The sequence below is a fragment of the Boleophthalmus pectinirostris genome, unplaced genomic scaffold (genome assembly GCF_026225935.1).
Source record: "Boleophthalmus pectinirostris isolate CB_2022bp ecotype Guang Dong unplaced genomic scaffold, ASM2622593v1 HiC_scaffold_14, whole genome shotgun sequence".
Classification (NCBI taxonomy): Eukaryota; Metazoa; Chordata; class Actinopteri; order Gobiiformes; family Gobiidae; genus Boleophthalmus; species Boleophthalmus pectinirostris.
In genome coordinates this window covers 23,367,485-23,394,041 of record NW_026571047.1, presented here as the reverse complement: position 1 = coordinate 23,394,041, position 26,557 = coordinate 23,367,485, and the positions used below count along the sequence as shown (strand labels likewise).

The 26,557-nt window shown below is 38.2% G+C and overlaps 1 protein-coding gene across 1 annotated transcript in view; it reads left to right on the top strand.

Moving 5' to 3' along the window:
* LOC110160424 (cGMP-dependent protein kinase 1-like) overlaps positions 1-26,557 on the top strand; it is a 168,688-nt gene that overhangs the window by 124,912 nt on the left and 17,219 nt on the right. Inside the window, 3 exon segments of the mRNA XM_020925065.2 lie at positions 7,654-7,719; positions 9,853-9,927; positions 22,722-22,818. Of these exon segments, the coding sequence (XP_020780724.1) occupies positions 7,654-7,719; positions 9,853-9,927; positions 22,722-22,818 (238 nt within the window).

Sequence of the window (26,557 nt, the reverse complement as noted above, 5' to 3'; positions counted from 1 at the left end):
TTCAGAATTTTGGACATAGGACCTCATTTCCTAGTGAGCTAAAAGTGTTGGAGACGTGTGGAGACACTTTTAAAAATTCCATCCAGTCCTTGTATTTGCAGAGGTCACTGGTGCTAGACTAGTGCATGTCAATGGTCATAGTTATCCTGCCACTAAAAACAATCTTACCCACTCCATAAAGCCCATCCATCCGTTTTTTTCTGCTAATGCCAGGGTGGGTCCCGGGGGGAGCAGTCTGAGCATGGTCTCCCAGACTTCCCTCTCCACACACATTTCCTCCAGCTCTTCCAGGGGGATCCCGAAGTGTTCTCAGGCCAAGAGACATAGTCCCTCCAGCGTGTCCTGGGTCTTCCTCAGGGCTTCCTCCTGATGGGACATGCCTGGAACACCTCTGTAGGGAGGTGTCCAGTTCGCATCTGGAACAGATGCCCAAGCCACCGCATTGCTCCTCTCGAGCAGCTGAGCAGCGGCTCTACTCCAAGCTCCTCCCGTGTGACTGAGCTCCTCACCCTATCTCTAAGGGGGCACCCAGCCACTCTACAGATGAAACTCATTTCGACCGGTTGTATCCGCAGTCTTGTCCTTTTGGTCATTACCCAAAGCACTCCACAAAGCTCTTGAAACAACTCTATTTTTACTCCAGACTGTCGATGTAAATGTTTGTGTTGATAGAATAATGTTTGAAATAAAACTAACTTTGCATCACATGAATCGTTGCATGTTGAGGGACTATTTTCTCATATATCGATCCACTGCTGCCAAACTTTCTATCAGGAAGTACAACTCTCTGCTGCTCAGACACAAATCCTTCAAATGCAAGTTTGGTTTTACTTCTAAAATTATTCTATCGTCCAAAATTCCCAACTGTCCCTTTAAACCTATTTAAGATGCATTTATTCAACTGTGGGTGTTTTTATCTCTTGAAAATACCTTTTAAAAAAAGCCCTGCAGCTCTGTATAACCATGTTCTGAAATATGATTCTGTTATTAGTTTGTCAGTTCATATTTCAGTCTAAACGTGTTTAAAATGTGAACTTTGAATCCTATTATTAAAAGATGAATCGCAAATTTAATCATGATCACAAAGCTTGTCGGTGAAATGTGTCACTGTTGTTCAGCTCTAAGTCTAAGTAAGGTCTAGTTATTACAGTGTTTAACGTACTATTCCTAAATAGTGTTGTCACGATGCGAACATTTCAAACTCAATTTCAGTACTAAATAATAGACTCGATACTCAATACAGATTCTGATACCACGATGATAATAAAAAACACAGACAGGAGAATTTAATTTTCAAAATATGAAATCACAGTACTTTTATATTCCCAAATTGTCTTATATGTTTGTATTCCCTCAGTGGTCCATAGTGGGCTGCATAGTGGTTCATGGGCATGTCTATGCTCTTATATTTGTTCTGATACAGCTCAAGATCATTCTAAAACTATTCAGGAAATGTTCACTTCTGTCCAGTTGATGTGACTTTTTTAGTATTAATACCATGGATCTATTAAAATAACTGGATAGGGTATTGCTGGTTGTAGCTGCCTCCAGTTGACGTAGTGGTCACTCACTGGTACTTCAGCAAAAAAATCTCCTTTGCTGAGACAGGATTTTTCTCATAGAGCGCCTACAACTCTCACAGGGCACCTATAACTTTCAAAAATGTCAGATTTTGTGGCGATTTTTACCTACAGTATTTTTAGATCAGAAACTTTTTCTCAGCTCAAAATCCTTCACTTGTCTTAAAAAATGCTTTATAATCGTTAGCTCCGACTCTGCTCTAGTTCCTCTCGCGCTGATTGGTCAAAGTGATCACGTGATACACGAAACCGTGCTGCTGAAACCATGTGCTTGCGTGCATTTACGTGTGCCCGCGGGAGAAAAGTAGCCTGGTTCATCCATCTGATTCTGAGCCTGATTCTTCGTGGAAACCGTCTGACCTCACAGCATTAGGATTCATTCGCTTGATGGTAGGCGGGTACTTTTTTTATTTAACCAATCGCTGCTATTTGGTCGTGACGTATGTAATGCACCAAATCCCATAGGAAGAAGGGCAATTACGTCTTTCCCCTTAGTAAAACCACCAAACATTCTCTTTGTTCCAGCTTGAAATCCTCGATCTCGGGAAATGTTACCAACACAGAATGTCTGTCTTCGTCTACATCCATCTCGACCGCATTGTTTACTGTTGTGTTGTACCACAAAACGGACCCAGACAGACGCGACGAGTTTGACGTCATGGCTTCACAGCTCTTCACTGATTGGCCGGTGTGCGGTCTACAACTTCCAGGGTTCTTGCAAACTGTCTAGTGTATTTCGATTCTTGACCTAGTCGCTGGAGAGAAATGAAATTGAACGGAGGCACTAGGTTTCGCCAGCCTTGCGGGGAGAAGAGAGCTCTACTGCGCATGCTCAATCGACCTCGCCGGGCTAAAGGCTAATCTCAAGTCATGTGCCATTGAGCTCGGCCCACTGACTTAAATGGGCGGCTATTTTTAGACCCCAGGGCTTGATCGATACCTGCTCAACTTATTTAATTTGATAGTTAATTATTTATTCGATACTTGTTTTAGTATCATTTAGTAGCTGATTTTCTGTACTTTTGACAGCCGTTTCTAGATCTGTCTCCTATATTACGCAAAATTGACTCTTGTGATTTTTAAGTCATGTTATATTGTTACCTCCTCAAAAAAAGACCTGGAGTTGTGTTTTGATTCGTTCACACATGCTTGAGTAATCCTTTGTCATTATCCTGTCTACATCTCCAAAGCTGAAAATGCTCTGTTCCACCTTGTGATGTCACGAAGAGGTAGTTTTCAAGTTAACTGCTACCTTTTACCTTTTGTTCAGGAGAGATTGTCAGTTCCACAGTTGAAATCATCCAAATGACTCTAGCGAAGGTGCATGGAGTTAAAACACACACTGGAGCACTTCCTGTATTACCATGTGACATCACATGTTGAAACAGTGGAATGTTTTCAGTTTGAGGAAAGAGCATCGTCTTAATATGCAGGGTTTGTGTGTTAAACATATGCGAACGAAACAAAACACAACTCCAGGTCTGTTTTTGATGAGGAAACAACATTAAAACATAAATCAGAAAACAGCGTGACATGAGCCCTTTAACTGTCACAGCTCCTCTGACATTGATTGATCGGGGACAGTCGGTCTTTGTTGGTCTTTGTCCTCCTCCTCTATCTCTTTGTGGAGGAGGAGTGACAGTGAAGGTGTCCAAAGTGAAAACACATCCCCAGAGATCAGCTGCTGTCCACGTCTGTAACATCCACCATAGAAGAAGTGGCTCCTCTGCCCCCATATAAACCACCAGGATTCACACTCATTGATTTTCTACAGAGGCTCAGAGAGTTTCAGGTACAACGTGTTACAATGGACTGGTGGGTTTTGTTGTAGAAAGGTTGGATTTCAAGTTCAAAATTGTCACTTAATTGTCCCATATTATGCTATTTTCTGATCTGCTGTATGTTATAATGTTGTTTCCTCATCACAAACGTACCCAGAGTAAACCTTTATTATTAGGCTGATCCAAAGCTCAAAGTGCTCATTGTGGTTGTGATTGACATGTAGTGTTCGTTTTAAAATTAACAGCTGCCTTTTACCTTTTGGTTCAGTAGAGATAGGAGATTCCAGGGCTGAAATCATCCAAATCAGGGGTCCCCAACCCCCGAGTCGTGGGTCGTTTGATACTGGGTCACGAAAGCCTCTTCTTGCTTACAACACGTGGACTGAGCCTCCTCCCGTGTTTCCCCTGCCTCTGAACCAGAACTAAAACCAGGACTAAATCAGAACTAAACCAGAACTGAAACCAGGACAAAAATCAGGTCTAAACCAGGTCTAAAACCAAGACTGAACCAGGACTAAAACAGGATTTAACAGGACTAAACCATGTTGTGCGGATTGCGTCTCGTCTCGTCCCATGCCTGCTCCCGTAAATCTCGCATCTTCTCGCATTCTCACATTATTTTCTCTGCAATTCCGGTGTTTCCCAATAAATGACGCACTCTACTTATGCTGCATTCATGTGGTGTCGAAAGATCCGACTTGGCAAGTTGTTTTTCCTACATGAGGGGGCGTTCATGTGAATTTTCAGTGGGAAAGTCATTTTTCTAATCATTCCGACACCACATGAACGCATCCTGAGAATCACCACAACAAAACTACCTCTAGACTTTGATGCACTGGCTAAAACGGGACACCAACAACACTGTTACTGAAATCAAAAGTAAGTTTCTCTACTGTTAAGTGGTGTGAAGGTGCACGTACGCACTCATTATGAACAATTGCGCTGGTCGTTGTTGAGTTTTGTGGAGAGGTGACCCCACTCACAATAAGAATGGATTTCAGTTTAATGCTATATTTTGGACAATTTAAACTAAACCATTATCATCTCCATGGAGACCCCCTGGCTCACAAATAAAAGCTTTTTAATTGTTAAGAGGTCTTTGCTTGTTTTTGCGTCTTGCTGGCATCATCTCCCTGTTTTGTTAGGATAAAGTAAAACCGTCAGATCCAATGAGCACCAGACTGTTTGTACTGTTTTATGCTCAAAGATCCATGTAGCGCCTCCTGCTGGTTCTTGTTAGCATCTTTTTCATGTGGTTTACAAGGGATTTCATGGATAGTGTTGCATTTCTTTACCTGTGGGATTTTTTGTCTTTTAAGTGCGTGAGGAGTTGTCAATATTTTAAAGTGCGTTTCCACACACTCAAGACACTGTACTTGTTGATTTTTACTCTTTTAAAAATGTGAAAAGCAAAACTAGTTCTTTTTAAAGGAGCATTGTGTAACTTTTCTGGTGTATGTCAAACGCTTTTCTTCATGGGGATGTTATTGCTTTGTCTGGAATGTTTCACAGTATGACATTAAAGCTTCTATCATCATGGAGACCAAACTAGACTAAGTTACAGGCCAGATCTGTGGAGAGGCGACCCCCCTCACAGTAAAAATGCCTGTTTTTCTAGGTACCGTATTTTCTGGACTATATATCATTCTGGAGTATAAGTGGCACCAGCCAAAAAACGTGTCATGAAGAAGAAAAAACATATATAAGTTGCACCGGACTATAAGTTGCACTTTTTGGAGAGAGTTGTACTTTATAAAATCAGAGACCAGGAACCGACATTTCATGTTGAAAGTCAAGTTCTAGTAATAACAATAGAACAGAGAACAACAGACTGTTAACGTCACATATGAACCGTTATTAAACTATAACATAAACAGAACAGAACAAGTTTACCAAACTCTCCATCTCACTGCAAATCACTTAATCCATTCAATTCTTCATCCTCTGTGTCACTTCTGAGCAACTTCGTGACCTCAAGAGGTAAACAGAGCGCCACTTCCTCTTCTGTGTAGCTGTCGTCAGACTCGGCTTCAGTTATAGTTAGAATTATTCCAGCATTTCTGAATCCTGACAGGATGGTTTTGGTTGTCACTGAAGTCCAGGCTTTGTCGATACACCCAGTGACTTCCAGGAAAGTTTCATGGTGCACCCTCCTTGTTCTCGTGCAGTTGCGTTCTCCATCGCTTTCCGTCAGTCCCTCACAAGTTTCTCGCTCACTCCAAACTTTCTTTCTGCTGCTCCATTGCCGTTTTCAACTGCATATTTCACTTCTTGCAGCAGGACAGAGGCTCTTTCTGCAGGAGACATGTGCAGTAGAGCAAAGTGACAGAGGTACAGATGTAATAGGAGGAAACACCCAAACCATGAAAAAAAGTGCAACTTATAGTTTGGAAAATATGGTATTTTTGAGCTGTAAAATCATCTGTAATTGAATAAATGTAAAGTGGAGCTTGTTAAAGTCTTATTGTGGAACATTCAAAGCAGAGCAATGACATAGCCTTAGAAACAAGCAGGTGACAAATCCCCAAATCGAAAAGTTACGTAGTGCATCTTTAAATAAGTTTTGCAGTGGTCTAAAGTTATCCCTCACTTACCTTATGCATACTGAGCATCCTATTTATTCACTTTGATGAGTTTATAAGTGCCTTTCACAACATTGAGAGACCAGAGCAGAGTGTTGCTGTGACGATAAAGCTAGCCACAACTAGCATGCTAACACGCACCTCCTGATTATGAGACAACAATTTGCTATGTAGAAGTAAAAATAATCTAAAAATAGTACACAGTGGACATATTTTGACCTCAAGAGCTGCTTATATAATATATCTGCACTGGGGCATGACGGATTTTGCTCAAATACACGGGAAAAATCAGGTACAGGCCTTTAATGTGTTCATTCACTCAGATGCCCTGGGGTAGAGTGACTCAAGACCTACTCACAGCCACTCACATGAGAAGATCTGTCTGTAAATAACAACGTCTGTTCTCTCCTCCTGTCTAGAATCGTGAAAAACAATCAAACAATTTAGGTTTAAAGAGTCAATTTTTTTTCACTGTTTATTGGAAAACTATATGGAAATTTTACTTCTGAAACCAGTTGGTGGGCGGTCATTGTTGAAAAAACTTTAATGTGTTCATGGAAAAGTTACTGCGCAACTTTTCTGGTGGAAGCTCTGCTACTGCTGTGAATAGGGGTGACTCTCCACAGATCTGAATAATCCTTGTATCACTTGTTCATTAATTTTTCAAAATAAAACCAAAAATAAGAAAATGAAAAAAACAACTATTTTCTTCATTATTTGTCTCCAAACCCAAAATGGAAAAAAAAAAAAAAAACGGAAAATGACTAAACCATGACTGAACCAGGACTAAATCAGGACTGAACCAGGACTGAACCAGGGCCCAGTCTCAGTCCCGGTCTCAGTCCCGGTCTCAGTCCCAGTCTGGTCCCAGTCTCAGTCCCAGTCTCAGTCCCGGTCTGGTCCCAGTCTGAGTGCCAGTCTCAGTCCCAGTCTCAGTCCCAGTCTCAGTCCTGGTCTGGTCCTGGTCTCAGTTCTGATCACCCGACAGTTTACGCGGGTACACCTCTGGGCCCATCCCGACACTCAGTCCTGGTTTAGTCCTGGTTCAGCCTGTATGTGGCGCAAAAGTTCGGCATCTCAGTTTAAGTCACGGAAACAAGAAACGTCCATTTTCCGTTTTTTTCATTTTGGTTTTGGAGACAAATAATGAAGAAAATAGTTGTTTTTTCATTTTCTTTTATTTTATTTTGAGAAAACGAATTACATATACCAGATTCTGACCTGTAATCTAGCGTGGTGCTGTAATCTGCTTGCCTCCCTCGTGATAGAAAGGTTTAATCTTTATTGTGGAACATTCTAGACAAAGCAATAACATCTCCATGGAGACAAGCAGGTGACGGACACTCCACTAAAAATGTTACGCAGTGCACCTTTAATTAACCAAAACACCAAAATAAAATGTAATAAAACACTAAAATACAAATCAAAAAGTGACACCTTTGACACATGAAGGTTGAATATTCTCACTGATGTTCACTATTTACCAGCTGAAATAAAGTTTTTTTTTTCTGTCATTGGGCTTTCTCCTCTGTGGATAATAAGACAGTTGTGTTGACAGTTTCAAGGATATAGTTTCTAAATTCAGAATGGCTGTCTCTCCTCCTCCTCCTCCTCCTCCTCTTCCTCTTCCTCCTCTGTGCTGGGACATGTTCAGTTGGTGACACTTATATTTAATTTTTGTGTTTTTTTGTTTTTGTTTTTTTTTCACAGTGAAGACCTCAGAACAGCCAACGTGGTCGCGGTGGACTCTGTCACCTGCCTGGTCATCGACAGAGAGTAAGAAAGACCCATGTTACACTATTATTATTATTATATTATTATTATTATTATTATTATTATTATTATTATTATTATTATTTTATTTTATTTTTATGTATTTTTTTATTTTATTAAGGACCACAGAATATAACATTTAACAAAATTAAATAATCAACATAAAAACAAAACACCAACAAAACCCACAACACCCACACAAAAAAACATTTCCCTTCGACCACACACACCAAAATAAATTTGGTTAAAACAAAAGTAATGTGGTAGTGCAGCATAAACAAACTGCTAGCCCCCTTTACATTGATATATTTTGACAAATTTATAATTGAAATTCCCTTTTTTTTTTCCTCTCTCATTTTTAAATAAACATTTTCAGTCCCTATACTTAAACTAATAGTATTTTCACCATCATCATTTCCTTTCATCATCTTTTACTATTTATTACAAGCTCAAAGTGTAATTTTAAAGGTATTTCTTTTCTTTTTTTTTCATTTTGTTACACTATTTTCTGATCTGTGTTATAATTTCAGAAACAGACCTGGAGTTGTGTTTTGTTTCATTTACACGTTTAACCCACAAACCCTGCATATTTAGGCTGAGTTCTTCTCTTATACTGAAAATTCTCTGTTCCACCTTGTGATGTCATGTGGTAATACAGGATAATACAGTAATACAGTGTGTTTTTAAACTCTATACACCTTCACTAGAATCATTTGGGTAATTTCATCCCTGGAATTGCCAATCTCTACAAACAAACAACAAAAGGTAAAATGTAGCTGTTAACTTAAAAACTACCGCTTCGTGACATCACAAGGTGGAACGGAGTGTTTTAGCTTTGGAATTGTAGACAGATGAATGATAAAGGGTTACTCAAACATGTCTGAATGAAACAAAACAACTCCAGGTCTGTTTTTGATGAAGTAACAATGACTAAAAGCATGTAACTTTTCTACTTTTCTATTTTACGTAGTTATTACCTTGCCTGGAATGTTCCACAGTATGGCTTTATTGATGCCAACTTCAGTGCAACTTACAAGTCAGATCTGTGGAGCGGTCTCACTCATTGAAAGAATTTTTCAATGTATTCAATGAGTTTTTGAGAAATAAAAACACCTGTAATTGAATAAATGTAAAAGTAAAAGTACTGTTCTGCCATGTACTATGTTTCAAAAGCAGAAGTGTCTTGCTCAAGGACACAAGACCATAGTTACCAAACTTTTTGCCTGTGTACATTTTTTTCTTCCTTTAACCCTTTTTTCACAACTTGGTCAAAACAATTGGTTGTCATGGCGATTGTATGTTATCCTCTTATTCACAGTTTTATCGCTCATCCATGTGCAGTATTGTGAAAGACATTTATCTTATCTTATTTACTTATTTGTATTATCTTATTTAGTTTGTACAAAGACAACATCCAAAAAAATCTACATTTTTAGTGCTACAACATTGACTCGTCTAACAGTTTCTCAGATTACAGACTCATCGGTGGTGCCATATAAGGATGTTTGTTGCCATCTATTGGTCAAAGTTTTTATTGCAAGCAAATTATGCTTCACAAAATACCATTCAAAAAAGTAAGCATTATGGAAGATATTATACTCTTTATTTCTCAACCTTTATTCAGCTTTTGTTACACTCTTTCTTTTCTATTTCTGGTAAACTCACTAAGCTCCTTTAAAGTTGCACTATGTAACTTTTTGGTCGGAGGTCTATTACCTGCTTGTTTCTCTGGAGATGTCATTGCTCTGGCCGGAATGTTCCACAGTATGACATTAAACTGCTGTACCTTGCATTTATTAATTTATAGGTGGTTTTATTGCTCAAAAATCCCTAGAAAAACATGCTGTCTGACTGTGAGCGGGGTTGCCTCTCAACAGATCTGACCTGTAACTTGGTCTGGTTTGGTCTCCATGAAGATAGAAAGGTTTAATGCCATACTGTGACACATTCCAGACAAAACAATAACATCTCCATGGAGAAAAGCATTTGACAGAACCTCCACCAGAGAAGTTACACAATGCACTTTTAAATTTGACTGTAGATATAAAATGTATTTAACTCTGGCAACTTCATTTGCCACATTTTGAATAGTAAAGTGTCTTGTTCCAGTTCATTACAAACATTTTTCTCTTTCAGCTCATTCAAGCATCTGATTGGTGGACTTGAAGATGTCTCCAATAAAGGCTATGAAGATGCTGAACTGAAGGCTAAGTATGTCAATAATTATCATATAAATTGGGTGTTTTGATTGTTTAGATATAAAGTAATTTAGTTCAATTCAAAATCTTTATTCCAACCTGTTATAATAATAATACATCTTTATTTATAAAGCACTTTTAAAAACAAAAGTTTACAAAGTGCTGTACAAGCAGCAAAAACAATATAAAAAGCATAAAAATAGCAAACAGAAAGCATGCAAAAAAAGACAATGATGTTAACAATTTACTTAATTAAACTAATAAAATAGAATAAAAATAAATAAGGACTAAAAGTGACATAAAACTGACTAAAGGAAGGCCAACTGATAAACATGAGTTTTAATGATAACCATATTTTTCAGACTATACATCGCTCTGGAATGTAAGTCACACCAGCCAAAATATGTGTAATGAAGGAGAAAAAGCATATATAAGTTGCACCGGACTATAAGTCGCACTTGTGGGGGGAAATTTTTTTTATAAAATCAGAGACCAGGAACCGACATTTCATCTTGAAAGTCAAGTTCTAGTAATAACAATAGAACAGAGAACAACAGACTGTTAACGTCACATATGAACAGTTCTTCAAATTAAACTATAACATAAACAACAGAACAAGTTTACCAAACTCTCCATCTCACTCCAAGTCACTAAATCCATTCAATTCTTCATCCTCGGTGTCACTACTGAGCAACTCCCCGACCTCCGGAGGTAAACAGAGTGCCGCTTCCTCTTCTGTGTGTCGTCAGACTCGACTTCAGTTCCACTTAGAATTATTCCGGCCTTTCTGAATCCCAACAGGATGGTTTCTGTTGTCACTGAAGTCCAGGCTTTGTCCAACCATCCCCATTGACTTCCACGAAAATTGCATGGTGCATCCTCCCAGTTACCGTGAAGCTGTGTTCTCCATCCCCGCTTTCCGCTAGTCCCTCACAAGTTTCTCGCTCGATTACCATTTATATTTCACTAATTGCAGCAACTTCTTCTGCAAGAGACATGCGCAGTAGAGTGAAGTGACAGTGGTACAGGGAGTAATAGGAGTCTAGAACGCCCTCTCTCGGCTGTCAGTGTGAAAATTTTCATATATAAGTCGTAGGACCATCCAAAACATGAAAAAAGTGCAACTTATAGTGTGAAAAATACAGTAATTATGAATTAATGTTATGGGTATTTATTGCTATGGGTTATCTTTTGATCTATGTTATAATGTTGTTTCCTCTTCAAAAATATACCTGGAGCTAGAATCATTTGGATAATTTCAGCCTTGGAATTGGCCAATCTCTACTCAACAAAAGGTAAAAGGTTGCTGTGAAATAATTAGACGAATAATAAAGAGTTACTCAAACTTGTGAATGAAACAAAACACAACTTCAGGTATGTTTTTTGAGGAAGTAACAACATTAGAACATGGCTAAAAGTTAAAAACAGTCAATTTACTGTTGGTATTTCCAGCATATAAGTCTATTGACATTTAACGTTGTTGCTTTAGAGCTGGTCCCCATCATGGCGGCTGGTTTCACGGCGTGTTTACAGCAGATTCGAACTCTTCGTTACGTAAGATCAGTTTGTAATACGAGTGCAAAGGACAGAGGAGCGCACGCCTCTGCTCTGCACTCATGACACTCTTAAAGGGGAAACTATTATTACATTTCCATCTGTCAAAACAAACAAGTCCATTCACATCCAAGGGCCAAACATACTGCTTAAAATCACCAACAGAACTAAGTGGATGTGTGTACTAGTAGTAGTTTGTTGTAGTAGTAGTAGTAGTAGTAGCATTAGTAGTAGGAGTAGTAGGAGTAGTAGTAATGGCAGTAGTTGTAGTAGAAGTAGTAGTGTTAGTAGCAATAGTGGTAGAAGTAGTAGTAGTAGTAGTATTAGTAGTAGTGGGAATAGTAGTAATAGCAGTAGTAGTGGTAGTAGCGGTAGTTGTAATTTTAGTAGTAGTAATAGCAATAGTGGTAGTAGTCGTAGTAGTGGTAGTAGCAGTAGTAATAGCATTAGTAATTGTAAGAGTTGTTGTAATAGTAGTAGTAGTCATAGTAGTAGAAGTAGTAGTAGTAATAGCATTAGTAATAGTAAGAGTTGTTGTAATAGTAGTAGTAGTCATAGTAGTAGAAGTAGTAGTAGTGGTAGTAGTAGTAGTAATAGAGTAGTAGCAGTAGTAGTAGCATTAGTAGGATTAGTACTAGTATTAGTAGTAATAGTAGTAGTAGCAGTAGTAATAGCATTAGAAGTAGTAGGAGTAGTAGTTATAACAGTAGTAAAAGCAGCAGTAGTAGTGGTAGTAGCAGTAGTGGTGGTAGGAGTAGTAGTAGTAACAGCAGTAGCAGTAGTAGTATTGGTAGTAGTAGGAGTAGAAGTAGTGGTAGTCATGGTAGCTATAATGATAGTAGTAGTAGTAGCTGTAATAGTAGTAGCAGTAAAATTTCAAACTTGACTTCATTATTAAGAAATACACTTGATATATGATACCACGATGATAATAAAAACACTCTTTATTTAGACCACACTTGTCAAACTCAGGCCCGGGGGCCAAATTTGTCCTGCGATATAATTATATTTGGCCCACAAGATCATATCAAATATGTATTAGAGCTGCTCACCGGCTACAGATAGACTATACAGACATTATTTATTTAAAATGTTGTTTTTATTTAATATTAGGCTTGTTCTGGATTCAGTGTTTAAGCAAAACTCTTTTTAAATATTTATTTTGAGAAGTAAGAAAAGCTTTAACATATCTCGAAAGAAGAGAAAACATGCAGATGTTGTTGAAATTTTTCTATAAATATTTAGTTTGACCCACAACTTAGTCCCAGTTTTTAATTTTGACCATCTCTGAATTTGAGTTTCACACCCCTGATTTAGACAATAGAATGTGATTTTCAACATTAAATCATAGAACTTGCTGTTATTTTACCATTCGATCTTAAATCTGTTAATCCTGCAGTGGTCCGTGGGCGTATACTAGTCTCTTTGCTCTTATATTTGTTCTGATACAACTCAAGATCATTCTAAAACTATTCAGGAAAGCTTCATTTCTGTCTGATTCACGTGACGTTTTAGTATCAATCCTTGTTCAAATGAGTATCTAGTTTTGATACTAGTTTTCACATCAATTAGTGTCTGTTTTTCCATACTTTTTATAACTCTATTACACATATCATCTGAAGGAAATCCCCAGAGACACTGTCCAACTCCAGTCACTCTAAATATCTTTTATATGAGCAGTTTCATGAGGTCTCTGTGCCAATTTGGAAAACACCATCATGGAAAAACCCCGTTGAAATTTAATGCGACCTATTCACACATGCTCTGCTCATATTTAAGGGCCAATATTTCACAGTTTTCTGAGTTATGTTTTAATGTTTCCTCATCACAAACATACACTAGAATGTCTAGTACTCTAGTATAGTAGCAGTAGTAATAGTAGTATGTAGTAGTAGTAGTAGCAGTAGTGGTAATAGTAGTGGCAGTAGTAGTAATAGCAGTATTAGTAGTAGTAGTAGTATTAGTAGTAGTAGTAGTAGTAGTAGTAGTAGTAGTAGTACTAGTAGTAGTAGTAGTAGTGGTAGTGGTAATAGTAGGGGCAGTAGTAGTAACAGCAGCAGTAATAGTAGTAGTAGTAGTAGTAGTAGTAGTAGTAGTAGTAGTAGTAGTAGTAGTAGTAGTAGTAGCAGTAGTAGTAGCAGTAGTGGTAGTAGTAGTGGTAATAGTAGTAAAAGCAACAGTAGTAGTAGTAGTAGTATTGGTTGTAGTATTGGTAGTAGTAGTAGTAGTAGTAGTAGTAGTAGTAGTAGTAGTAGTAGCAGTAGTAGCAGTAATAGTAAGTAGTAGTAGTAATAGCAGTAATGTGGCTCCTGGTGGAGGGATGGTGCTTGGGCCTCAGGTGCCTGGGCTTCATCTCTCCCCTGGCTCCTGTGGTGGTTCCTGGTGGTGGTGGACGTCTCTCTGCTCCCGGTGCAGACGGCTCCTCTGATGGTGCTTTCTCAACTGGTTCGCCTGTATTCAGCCTCACATTTCACATTTTATTGTGTCCGGTTATGTATTTTAGCGTGTGAGTGTGAGTGTGTGTGTGTGTGTGTGTGTGTGTGCATGTTTGTGTTTATGTGAGTGTGTGTTTGGGTTGTTTGACTATGTGGGGTTGGGGGTGCGGGGGTTGGGTTGGTGGGTGGGTGGTTGGGTGGTTGGAAATGCGGGACTGTTTTTAATCACTGTAAAGCACTTTGTGTTGCATTTTGTATGAAAAGTGCTTTATAAATAAAGTTTGATTTGATTTGATTTGAATAGTAGTAGCATTAATAATTGCAGTAGTAGTAGTAGTGCAGTATTGGTAGTAGTAGTAGTAGTAGTAGTAGTAGTAGTAGAAATAGTAGTAGTGGTTGTAGTAGTAGTAATAGTAGTAAGTAGTAGTAGCAGTGGTAATAGTAGTGGCAGTAGTAGTAATAGCAACAGTAGTTGTAGTAGTAGCAGTAGTAGTAGTAGCAGTAGTAGTAGTAGTAGTAGTAGTAGTAGTTTCCGCATCACAAACATACTCTAGAGTTGTGTTTTGATGTTTTTGATGAGATAACAACATTATAACATGGCTTAAATATTACAAGAGTCAGTTTTGTGTAAGGATCTTTAATAGTTCAGCTGACTGCGCTCGAGTTGATGCACGTGTCCAAATATACCAGGGTTATTTACATGTGTATTTGAGGCATTGGATTGAAATGAAATGGGGACCACAAGTATTTGAAACAGTATCTCATGTCAGGACTGAACCGCTCTTAATCACCCCGAGAATAGCATCATTATATTAGAATAGATTAACTGTACAGAAACAAAAACAGATGCTAACTACATGTACCGCAACCTTTAACTATGCTGAGTGTGGATTTCTGGGTTTATATATTTTTTGTCTTGACCTGTGTTTCTCCAACCACTGCAAAAACTAAAATCTAGTCAAGTGAAGATTAGGGGTGTGCAAAAATATCAAAATATTGTATTGTTTAATGTACTGATACAATATCGATATCATGGGCTGCTGTATCGATATATCATCATTATTTTTAGGTATATTTTTAGTAAATTAATTTATGTAAGAGCTACAGTTGTGTTGACGTTTTTATTGTTTTGATTAAAATTAATGTTTTTCACTAGCCTGATTCATCAGATGGTTTCACTTCGTGGAAACCATCTGACCTCGTAGCGTTCATCGTTCGCACCATTGTTTGCTCGACGGTAGGCGGGTACTTTTTGTATTTAACCGATCGCTGCTATGTGGTCGTGACAGTATGTAATGTGCCGCTAACGGATCTAACTAGTATATTAATCTTTTCCCAAATCCTGTAGGAAGAAGGGCAATAACGTCTTTCCCCTTGATAAAATTCACCAAACATTCTTTTTGTTCCGGCTTTAAATCCTCGATCTCGGGAATCGTTGCCAACATAGAATGTATGGCTCTTCGCTGTTTGGCTGGAGCCCGGACTCGTACTTCAGGGGTTCTCGCAAATCGTCTAGTGTATTCTGATTCCTGACCTAATCGCTGGAGAGAAATGGAACTGAGCGGAGGCACTAGGTTGCGCCAGCCTGGCTAGTTTTTCACATTCACATTTCACAAACCTTGTCACCTTTTTTCCACTAAACCGTACCAAATTGATGTGAAATAGATTGTATCAAAATGTATTGAATCGAAAGCTTATTGTATCAAAAAGTGTATCGTATCGTGGCCTATGTATTGAGTAGGGGTGTGCAAAAATATCGATATTTCGTTTCATTTAATGTGATGATACAGTATCGATATCGTGGGTTGCTGTATCGATACATCACCAAGAGTATTTTTCGGTATATTTTACTAAATTATTTTGTTACAGTACTACAGTTTTTTTGCTTGTTCAGAGGAAGGAAACTTGTTTATGCAACATATTTGACATTTTCACTGTTTTGATGATTAAAATGGGCGTTTTTTATATTAACATTGCACAGGAAATGGTTTAAGAAAGACTTTTAATATCACATCCATGATTTAGCCTTTATTTTTTATTGAACCATATTGAATAGATTTGAAATATATCACATCGTATTGAACATGCACTGTATCGGCATATGTATTGTATTGTGGCCTATGTGTCGAAGTATGTATCATATCTCCAACTTCTTTCCTAGTTAAGATTATGTGAATTAAGAAATTATCATGATTTGAGTTTCAATTCATAAGTAAAATTAGATACCAATAGATCAAGACTTTTTGTATTTAAAAAGTACAACCTCATTCACAGTCAGATTGCATGTTTTTCTATGTATTTCTGAGCTATAAATGAGCTTGAGATTTTATTTTTTTGAGCTTTAATTCGAGGCAGAGCGATGAAAAAGTTACATAATGCACCTTTAAAGGGGCCATATTATGTTATTTTCTGATCTGTTATAATGTTGTTTCCTCATCAAAAACATACCTGGAGTTGTGTTTTGTTTCATTCACATGTGTAAAACAGAAATGCTGCATATTTAGGCAGAGCTCTTCTTACTCTGTCCCACGTTTTGATGCCACATAATAATACAGGAAGTGCTCCACTGTGTTTTTAAACTCCATACTCCTTCGCTAAAGTCATTTGGATGGTTTCAGCTGTGGAATTGCCAAAGTCTACTTAACTAAAGGTTAAAAGTAGCTGTTAACTTTTAGCATTTTAAGCTTTTAAGATGTAAATAGACATAAAGCTCCCAAGAGTCAATTTTGCATAATATAGGACCTTTAAATAATATTCTTTTCATATCAATTGCCCGTGTACGTACATATAGCCATGCTAGGAGACAGGTCCACTGCCTGTTTACCATAAGAGGTGTCATTACTGAACTGGTCACTGTATACACGTGCACATACATCACCCACGACACAAACCTAAATATAATCTGATGCAATGTTAAAACCTACTGTATGTGTCACCACAACATCATGTGATATGCCTCCATACAGTCTAACACAGCATAAGGCAGTGCACAAGGGAAACGGTCGATACAAAAAAACTTTTATTTTGAAATTTATACAAAATTATGTACTGGAAAATACATAGGCTACTTTAAACTTTTCCTATATTACGCAAAATTGACTTATCCAAATGATTCTACTACCACTACTACCACTAACACTACTACTACTACTGCTACTACCATTACAACTACTACTACCACTACTACCACTAAAGCTGCGTTCAGACCGTGGCGTCAAAAAACGAGCTGGGCGTCTCTAGTTCAGACCCTGACGTGCATCTTGGACAACAATACTTGATGCACGTCCAGGGCGTCGCTGCGGTCTCTGAGGGCCTTTTTTCTCTAGTAGACAAAGTACCTTTAGTGTATTTATTACATTAAACCAATCAGTGGAGGTGATCAGCTCAGCAGTTGCGGCGTTTATGTATTTATACTCCACTAATGACACGGTGTAGATTTCTTGTTATGGTGTTTGTGCCTCCCAGCTCTTTCTCTTTCTTCTCCTTCTTCCAGATAATGACGTCGCTACGTCACGTTTATGATGATCATTCATTGATGCGATGCAAAAAGTTCAGCTTTTTCAACTTCTGACGCAACATAGATAAGTTAAGTGTCATACATGGAGTATGTCATGGATACACGTGCATGGAAATGGGACGCCTTGACGCGCTGGTCTGAACGCAGCTTAACACTACTACTACCTCCACTACAACAACTACTACTACTGCAACTAGTACTACCATACAACTACTATTAACGCTACTACTACCTCCACTACAACAACTACTACTACTACTACTAATACTACTACTACTACTACTATTAACACTACTACTACCTCCACTACAACAACTACTACTACTGCAACTAGTACTACCATACTACTACTATTAACACTACTACTACCTCCACTACAACTACTACTACTGCAACTAGTACTACCATACTACTACTATTAACGCTACTACTACCTCCACTACAACAACTACTACTACTACTAATACTACTACTACTACTACTACTATTAACACTACTACTACCTCTACTACAACAACAACAACTACTACTACTACTAATACTACTACTACTACCATTAACACTATTAACACTACTACCTCCACTACAACAACAACTACTATTTCTACTACTACTACTACTACTACTACTACTACTACTCTTCTACTACTGCTACTATTAACATTACTTCTACCTCCACTACAACAACTACTACTAATACTAATACTACTACCATTAACACTATTACCTCTACTGCTACCTCCACTACAACAACAACTACTACTACTACTGCTACCATACTACTACTATTACCACTACTACTACCTCCACTACAACAACTACTGCTACTACAACTACTACTACCATTAACACCACTACCACTACTATAAGACATACCAGTTTGTCAAAGCCTGATCCCGTCAGATCTCAGAAGCTGAACAGGTCTGGGCCTGGTTAATACTTGGATGGGAGACCACTGGAAACAGCAGGTGCCACAGTGGGGCGCCAGTCACAAAAACTCATTGTCATGTCATTGTGTCCTTCGGCAAGACACTTCATGTGTTGTGTACCACTGGAGTGGACCCCAAAAACAGACTCAGAACGAGGGCAAAAATGCAAAAAGGAAACAAAGGTTTATTGAGGCAGGATAGGCAGTGGAGGAGCGAGGAGCCAGGAGCTGGAATGCCGGAGTCTTCCACAGCGGGGACTAGGAAATACAAAAATGCAGGTAAGTAACAGGAAGCGACGTAGAAACACAAACTGAACCGACTGGTAGATCACCATCAGGTAGACGAAACAATCTAGCAGAGTCTGGCAGGAGAGCTGGGCCTTTGTAGCAGGCTTGATTGGAGATGGAAAGCAGGTGCTCCCAGCAGACTCCGCCCACGTCCACACCCAGAAGACTCAGGACAGGCAGGGGCGTGACATCATGCGCATTGTCTAGTATGAAAGTGGTGTGTGTGTGATGGTGGTGGTCGGAGGGGGCGATGGTGCTGATTGGCATGGCAGCTGCGATTTAGTCAGTCTGACTCAGGACAGCTGCGGCTACAATAGAAGCTTACCACCACCAGGTATGGAACAACTGAATATTGCTCTGTAAAGCGTCATTGTGACAAATGTCTGTGAAAAGAGCTATATAAATAAAAACTTACTTACTTACTTACTACTACTACTACAACTACTATTACTACTACAACTGAAAAACAGCTAAATCACCCATCGTCCCTCCCTGTGTGACTAAAACAGTGATAAACATTGATCAGATTCTCAGATCCAAGCGGAGGGGGCAGATCTTAGGTGTCAGAACCGCCTTTTACTGGGTTAACCTATCAGCAATGTTTCCAACGCCTAAAAATACCCCCCACCGTCCACCTACTCTGCCCCTGCTCAGTGTGGCATTACCCCATTACCCCGTCTGTACGCACGCAGAGGACATAACCAAAACCGAGTCGCATCTTTTGGATATCTCTTAAGCTTACATCTCTTCTTAAACCGCTCCTGAAAGAATTTAATTTTGATTTTTAAAAGAAAATATCTTGGACTTTATTTCAAACTTGATGCTCACACAGCTGGAGGATCTGGCAAATTTGGGTCTTACTTTGTGTAACCATCGCCGTAATGACCATTGGCCTGATAGCTCGAAATTTCATCATGTAAACTGGAAAATCACCTCTTCTTTTGAAACAGCTTTGTTGCAAACGCTGTGTTTGACATTTTCCTAATTTTCTCCAGATTTTAATTTTATTTAATTTTATTTTTTTTGCACTGGATCAAGAAGAGACCAAAAAAGTGCAGTTAAAACAGTAGATTCTTTTCATATTTTTTTCCAAGTTCCTGCAAAATTTTCATACATTCCTAGATTAAATTAGCACTTTTGCTTTTTTAATTTTTTTCCCTTTAGAAATTACCTCATAAACTAGTGCGAAATTTTAAGATAAGTAACATTTTCATTATAAAATCTCAGCTTTTGGTTTTAATTTCTATGTTCTTTAAAACTGAAATAAGAGAAAATTGCTATATTTGAAATGTTTTCTCTGGAAGATTTGAAGACAACTCATCTCAAATATTGAAGAATTTAAAAACTGAGCATTTTCTCAATACTGTTTTGTTCTGCATTGCTGTCATACCGCAAAGAAAAGATTTGAAGAGCAATTATTTTTGGTGGATTTGACTTAAAACTTTGATCTGACTTTAAAAGACTCTTTAATGAACTGAAGCGCTTTTGAACACATATTCCACATATATTATTGAATAGTTTTTTGGACTGAAAGTTGGCATTTTTGGTTCTTTTGGATTGGCCGTATAATCTGCAGTAATGAGAGAGTTATTCCCAATCCAAGCTGTGAGGAGACAGAGGGACCGCCAAAGCAGCCTCCCTCACCCGCTCCCCATCGTGTCCTACTCCATCCACACCTCCAAGAAGTTCCCCTTTTTCCACGTCGTCAAGTGCTGCAGGTTTGGTCCTTTTAAGATCCAATATTATTACGCCAAAACTGACCCTTGTGAGTTTTAAGATGTGTTATAATGTTGTTACCTCCTCAAAACATACCCAGAGTTGTGTTTTGTTTCATTAACACGTGTTTGAGTAATCCTTTATTATTAGTCTGTCTACATCTCCAAAGCTCAAAATGGTCTGTTCCACCTTGTGATGTCATCTGGTAATACAGGAAGTGCACTTTTTAGGGATGTAACAATATCTGAAACATCGTGATATCGTATCGTCAAAGTTCTCACAATAATATCGTGGACCATCACAATATATCGAATTTTAAGTCTCTTTGTTTAAATTAAGAGTTATGGTGCAGCAAAAAAGACAGACAGAACTACATAGACCATGATCCTTTGCTCCATTTCAGTGTAGACTATGAAAAGTAATAACAGTTCTAAGCACTTTTAAGTCTTAGTTCTTTGGATTAAGTCTTGTCAAGGCATTTTAAGAGCAAAAAGTAACATATTAACAGTTTTGTATTAACAATATTAACATATTAACAATATCACAAAAAATATCGTACCGTGAGATGTTCATCGTGAAAATATCTTACAGAGAGATTTGGATATTGTTACATCCCTAATTGTGAGCCTCCCCACCATATCATGATCTTTCCCAAGATATCTCAATAAATATCGTACTGTGAGGTTCATACCATGACGATTTTGTATTGTGAGACTTGGATATATCGTTACACGATATCGTTTTTTTAGAAATGAACTATTTTTTGCAGTGAAAATCTGGTAATCCATCCCATTTTGGAGTTCAGTGGATTTGACTCATGTTTTTTAACATCACAAGATGAATGTATTAACAATTAAAGGTCCTATATTGGGCAAAATTGACTCTGGTCCACCTTGTGATGTCATGGAGTGGTAGTTTTCAAGTTAAAAGCTACCTTTAAACTTTTGTTCAGTAAAAGATTTGCAGTTCCAGGGCTGAAATGATCCAACTGCCCATCTCTAGCTGCTAACTTGACAGTGACATCACAAGGATGAACAGGGCATTTTGAGCTTTAGAGATGTAAACAGACTAATAATAACGGATTACTCATGTGTGAATGAAAAAAACAAAAACAAAACACAGCTCCAGGTATGTTTGTGATGAAGAAACAACATAACAGACCAGAAAATAATGTAATATGGACCATTTAATAATTTAGAATGGTCATGCTAGCTAGAAACTACTATTACCGTATTTTCTGCACTATAGGGTGCACTCAAAAACTTTCAACCCCATCAAAAAATGACTGCGGCCCCCACAATCCAGAGCGCCCTATACACGAATCAAATCGGGTGTCCCAGCACGACTTCAGTAAACTACAAAGCTGCACCACCCGCAGCACACGCAAACACACACAGAGCAGACAGCGACTGCACAGCGAAAAACACCCACAGCCGCACTCATCACTCCACGCCGACGAGCAACGGAATGGAGGAACGAACTGAAAAAGCGAGTGCAATGTGCCACTTCTAGACACAACTGAACATCTGAGTCACTGCGAACACGCCGACAGCACCCTCCCTACACGCCACAACTGAACAAAGCTCAGAGTCACAGTGAACGCGCCAAACAAAGTCCCACTGACCCATCCAACTGTTGTGTTTTGTTTAAAGTCCGGTGTGGTTTATTTGTGAAAAAAGTTCGAAAATAGACCATTCAGTGACAGTGCGCCTTATAATCCAGAGCGCCCTATAGTGAGGAAAATACAGTATTTTATGTTGAAGATTCCACTCTGTTGTCAAAAAGAGTGTTTTTGTTTAATAATTGTGGAATATAATATATGTAGTATTAGTATTGAACCTTTTCTGTAGAATCAAAATCAAGTTTGAAATTGTAATATTACAATTCCAAGGGCCATTCTCGTAACATTTCTTTGACAGTTTTACACATCTCTCGTATCATAGTGAATGTATATAAGTATTAATTCTGTCCTTTTTGTTGTCTGGATGTAGATGTGGACAGAGTAATAATAAAAATTTCTCAAACATGTGTGAATGAAACAAAACACAACTCCAGGTCTGTTTTGGAAGAGGTAACAACATTATAACATGGCTTAAATCTGTCAATATCTCTGCAATTGCTTGGCCTATCCTTATTTCTTATCCTAAAAAGTAGCACAAAGTTCACCATATTCTCAGTCGGTATACATGTTTTGTTTTTTTTAAGTTTTCACAATAGCCTCTGAAAGTGGTGCCATTATTGCCACGTTTTGCTTTCAGAATACTTTCAGGGACCATTCTCTGAGCATTTTATTGAGGAAAACAGTTTTACAAATGGCTTCATAGTGGATGTATCAGCAAGTATTAATTCTGTCCTTGGTTTTTTTGTAGATATGAAGCAGAAAACGCCTTCTTCTCCAGCCTGAAGCTCACGGACTTTAACATCATTGACACTTTGGGAGTCGGAGGATTTGGAAGAGTTGAACTGGTAAAATATAGTACACATTTTAATTTTTTTTTTTTAAGAATTATGATTACTCTGTAGGCCTGTCACCACACTCACATTTTAAAGCATGATGTCTAACTTTTTTGGGTGGGAGTCTGTCACCTGCATATGTCTATGGATATGTCATTGTTCTGCCTGGAATGTTCCGTAGTATGACATTAAACAGCTAAATCGCTTATTTACCCTACAATCAGTATACTTTTATAATATCTTGCTTATTATGTTGTCAAAAGAAAAACCATCAGGCCTATTTAGCTGTAACATAAATGAGTAGGCCATCGTACATTTTGTCAATTCATACAAGAACTTTTCCAATCGGACATACTGGTTTCAAATATTTTCACAATAAAGCAGCGTAACGGATGAACTTCACATGTACAGTTTCAGAAAAGTATAAGTATATATGTTTAAGTATAATTTAAGTATTTGAGGCCTATTAGATTATGGAGAAAAAAATTACTGGTGGTTTTATAACTCAGAAATACCTTGAAAAACAGGCATTCTGACTGTGAGCGGGGTTGTTTCTCCACAGGTCTGGTTTAGTCTCCATGACGATAGAAGAGTTTAATACCATACTGTGAAACATTCATTTCAACACACTTTCCTAGCATCCTATAAATAAACTGTGACAAGTTTATAGTCCGATTTAAAACAGTAGTTGGTCTAGTAGTAACTGTCAGTGACCCTTTGAAAGTGCATTACAAGTGTAAGTTGTAGTAGTAGTTGGTGAAGTATCCTCTAGTAGTTTTAGAGTACATACTAGATACATATTAAAGTGTACATGTTTAATCTTTGGTAATAAAAACATTTCCTTACTTATAGTCCTATTTAATAAAGTAATCACCCGTGAAGAAGTAATAGTAACAGTTGTAACAGTTGTAGAGTAGTAACCAGAGGTGGAGACTTGCAAGTCGTGACTTGGACTCAAGTCAGTCTTGAGTCACTATTTTTAGGACTTGAGACTTGATCAAATAGACTAAGACTTGCAACTTGACTTGGACTTGAAGGTCAGTGACTTGGGACTTGACTTGGACTTGAGCCCTGTGACTTGAGAAGACTTTCTATTCTGACTGTAATGATTTGCATTAAGACATTGTCAAGAGATTTAAAAAGGAAAAATTTGCCTTTCTACAAGTCTATAAATCTATCTATCTATAAATACTCATATATAAATAAAATATGCCATGACTTTTTAAAGTTCAGTTTAGCTTAAGATTCATATTAATTGCAAAAATCTGTGCTATATTTGGTGCTTTGGTTTAAAGACTTGAAATGACTTGAAGCTCAAAGCAGACGACTTGGACTTGGCTTGGACTTATGGGCCAGTGACTCGAGACTCAACTTGGACTTGCCTGTCTTTGACTTGACTTGGACTTGAGGTCAAAGACTTGAAACTTGAGACTTGCTAAATAACGACTTGGTCCCACCTCTGGTAACCTCCAGTGGCCTTCTTTCTGAGTACATATTACTCATGGTAATAAAATGATGTGCATTTTATCTTGTAGTCCTACTTAAAACAGTAGTTGGCCTTGAAGAGGTAGTAGTAGTAGTAGTAGTAACAGCAGCAGTTGTAGTAGTAATTGTAGTAACCTCCAGTAGCCTTCTTCCTGAGTACATATTACAATTCTGGTAATAAAATCATGCACGTATACATTAGTATTAGTAGTGTTAGTAGTAATAGTAGTAGAAGTAATAGCAGTTGTAGTAGTAGTTGTAGTAGCAACAGCAGTAGTAGTTGCAGTAGCAGTAGTAGTAACCTCCAGTAGCATACTTTCTGAGAACATATTACGACACTGTTAATAAAATCATGTACTAGTCGGCTCCTGTTTTAAATTATTAATAACATTAAGTAATCTTATTATATAATTTAAAACAGGAGTCGACCTCGAAGAATATTAGTAGTAGTAACAGCAGCAGTTGTAGTTGCAGTAGTAGTAGTAGTAGTAGCAGTAGCAGTAGTAGTAGAAGTAGAAGTAGTAATAGAAATAGAAGTAGTAGTAGTAGCAGCAGTAGCAGCAGTAGTAGTAGCAGTAGAAGTAGCAGCAACGGGAATTGTAGTAGTAGTAGTAGAGGCAGTAGCAGCAGCAGTTGTAGTAGTTGTAGTAGTAGTAGTAGTAGCAGTAATAACCTCCAGTAGCCTACTTTCTCAGTACACATTACGACAGAGGTAATAAAATCATGTCGACTTGATCTTATAACCCCATTTCTATATCTAAATGTACTGAGTTGGACGTCCTGTGCTGTGGTGTGCGTGTCTCGAGTCTATTTGGAGTAACGTTTCCAGTGAAGTATCAGTTCTGGAACTTTATACCCGCTCTGATCCTGTGACCCTGGTCTAGAGGGACCTTCAGTGACCAGGACATGCTTTTCCATAGAGACATTCCTGGGCCAACTGGACTAATGCCCAAATCCCTCTTCTAATTTTACATAGAGATCATTACAAGTAGTTGGTAACCTTAATTCTGATGAGCATGCAGCTACTTTTCATTACGCAATTTTCTGATTTTGTTTCCTCATCAAAAACATACCTAGATTTGTGTTTTGTTTCACTAGAACACAACTCCAGCATTCTTGAAGCTCACAAGAATCAATTTTGTGTAATATAGGACCTTTCATTTTGATGGGCATACAAGTATTTTTTAGCAAATCTTCCTGGGTGTTGCCAAATCAAAACTGTTGGACAAGTTACTTTAAAACTGTAATGTGTCATTTATGACTTGTTACTGTAATTTCAAAGTAAGTTGTTACATTACAATATTACTGTGTTTAAATGTAAAATATTACACGACTATTGCAGCACTTTAAGTTGCTCTCAACGAAATAACTGTGAAGATGCTGAACTGTTGCGCCGTATATGGACTAAACCAGCACTAAACCAGCACTAAACCAGGACTAAACCAGGTCTAAACCAGGTCTAAACCAGGACTAAACCAGGAGGACTGAACCTGGAGGACTGAACCAGGACTGAACCAGAACTAAACCAGGACTAAACCAGAGCTGAACCAGGTCTAAACCAGAACTGAACCAGAACTAAGCCAGGTCTAAACCAAGACTAAACCAGGACTAAACCAGGTCTAAACCAGACCTAGCCAGATCTAAACCAGGTCTAAACCAGGTCTAAACCAGATCTAAGCCAGATTTAAACCAGGTCTAAACCAGGTCTGAACCAGGACCAAACCAGAACTAATCTTGGACTAGAACTTGGAATCTAGGATTGCCCCTGAGAGAACCCCGAGCAAAAAAACCCACCACTTCAATCCAGGTTAAAAAAGCATTATAGCGCTTGTCACTGACATTTATACCAACTAAAATATTAGTTGTTTTTTTTTCTCTGTAATGCCGAACATTACTGCATTACAGCAAAAATCAACGCATTACAGTAATTCGTTACTTTTATAACGCGTTACTCCCAACGCTGCAAATCAAACCCAGTTTTATTCTTCAACTGGCATGTTTTCTGTGCCCCTTCTGAAGCTACAATATTGTCTTGCTCAAGGGCACAACAACAGCAGATTCTTGGTGCATTGCGGCTTGGTGAGAGCTCAGGTGTCCGTGCTGCAGAGGAGGGACTGGGTGGTTCACTAAAGGCCAACAGAGAAGCCCTCGAAGGGTTTGCCCAAAAACAGGAAGGAATCCCCGCTCAGGATCTCCCATCATGCCTTGGGGTTATTTATAACCAGTGACTCATAGAACAACTTCACCTCTAAGGAAAGATCCGACC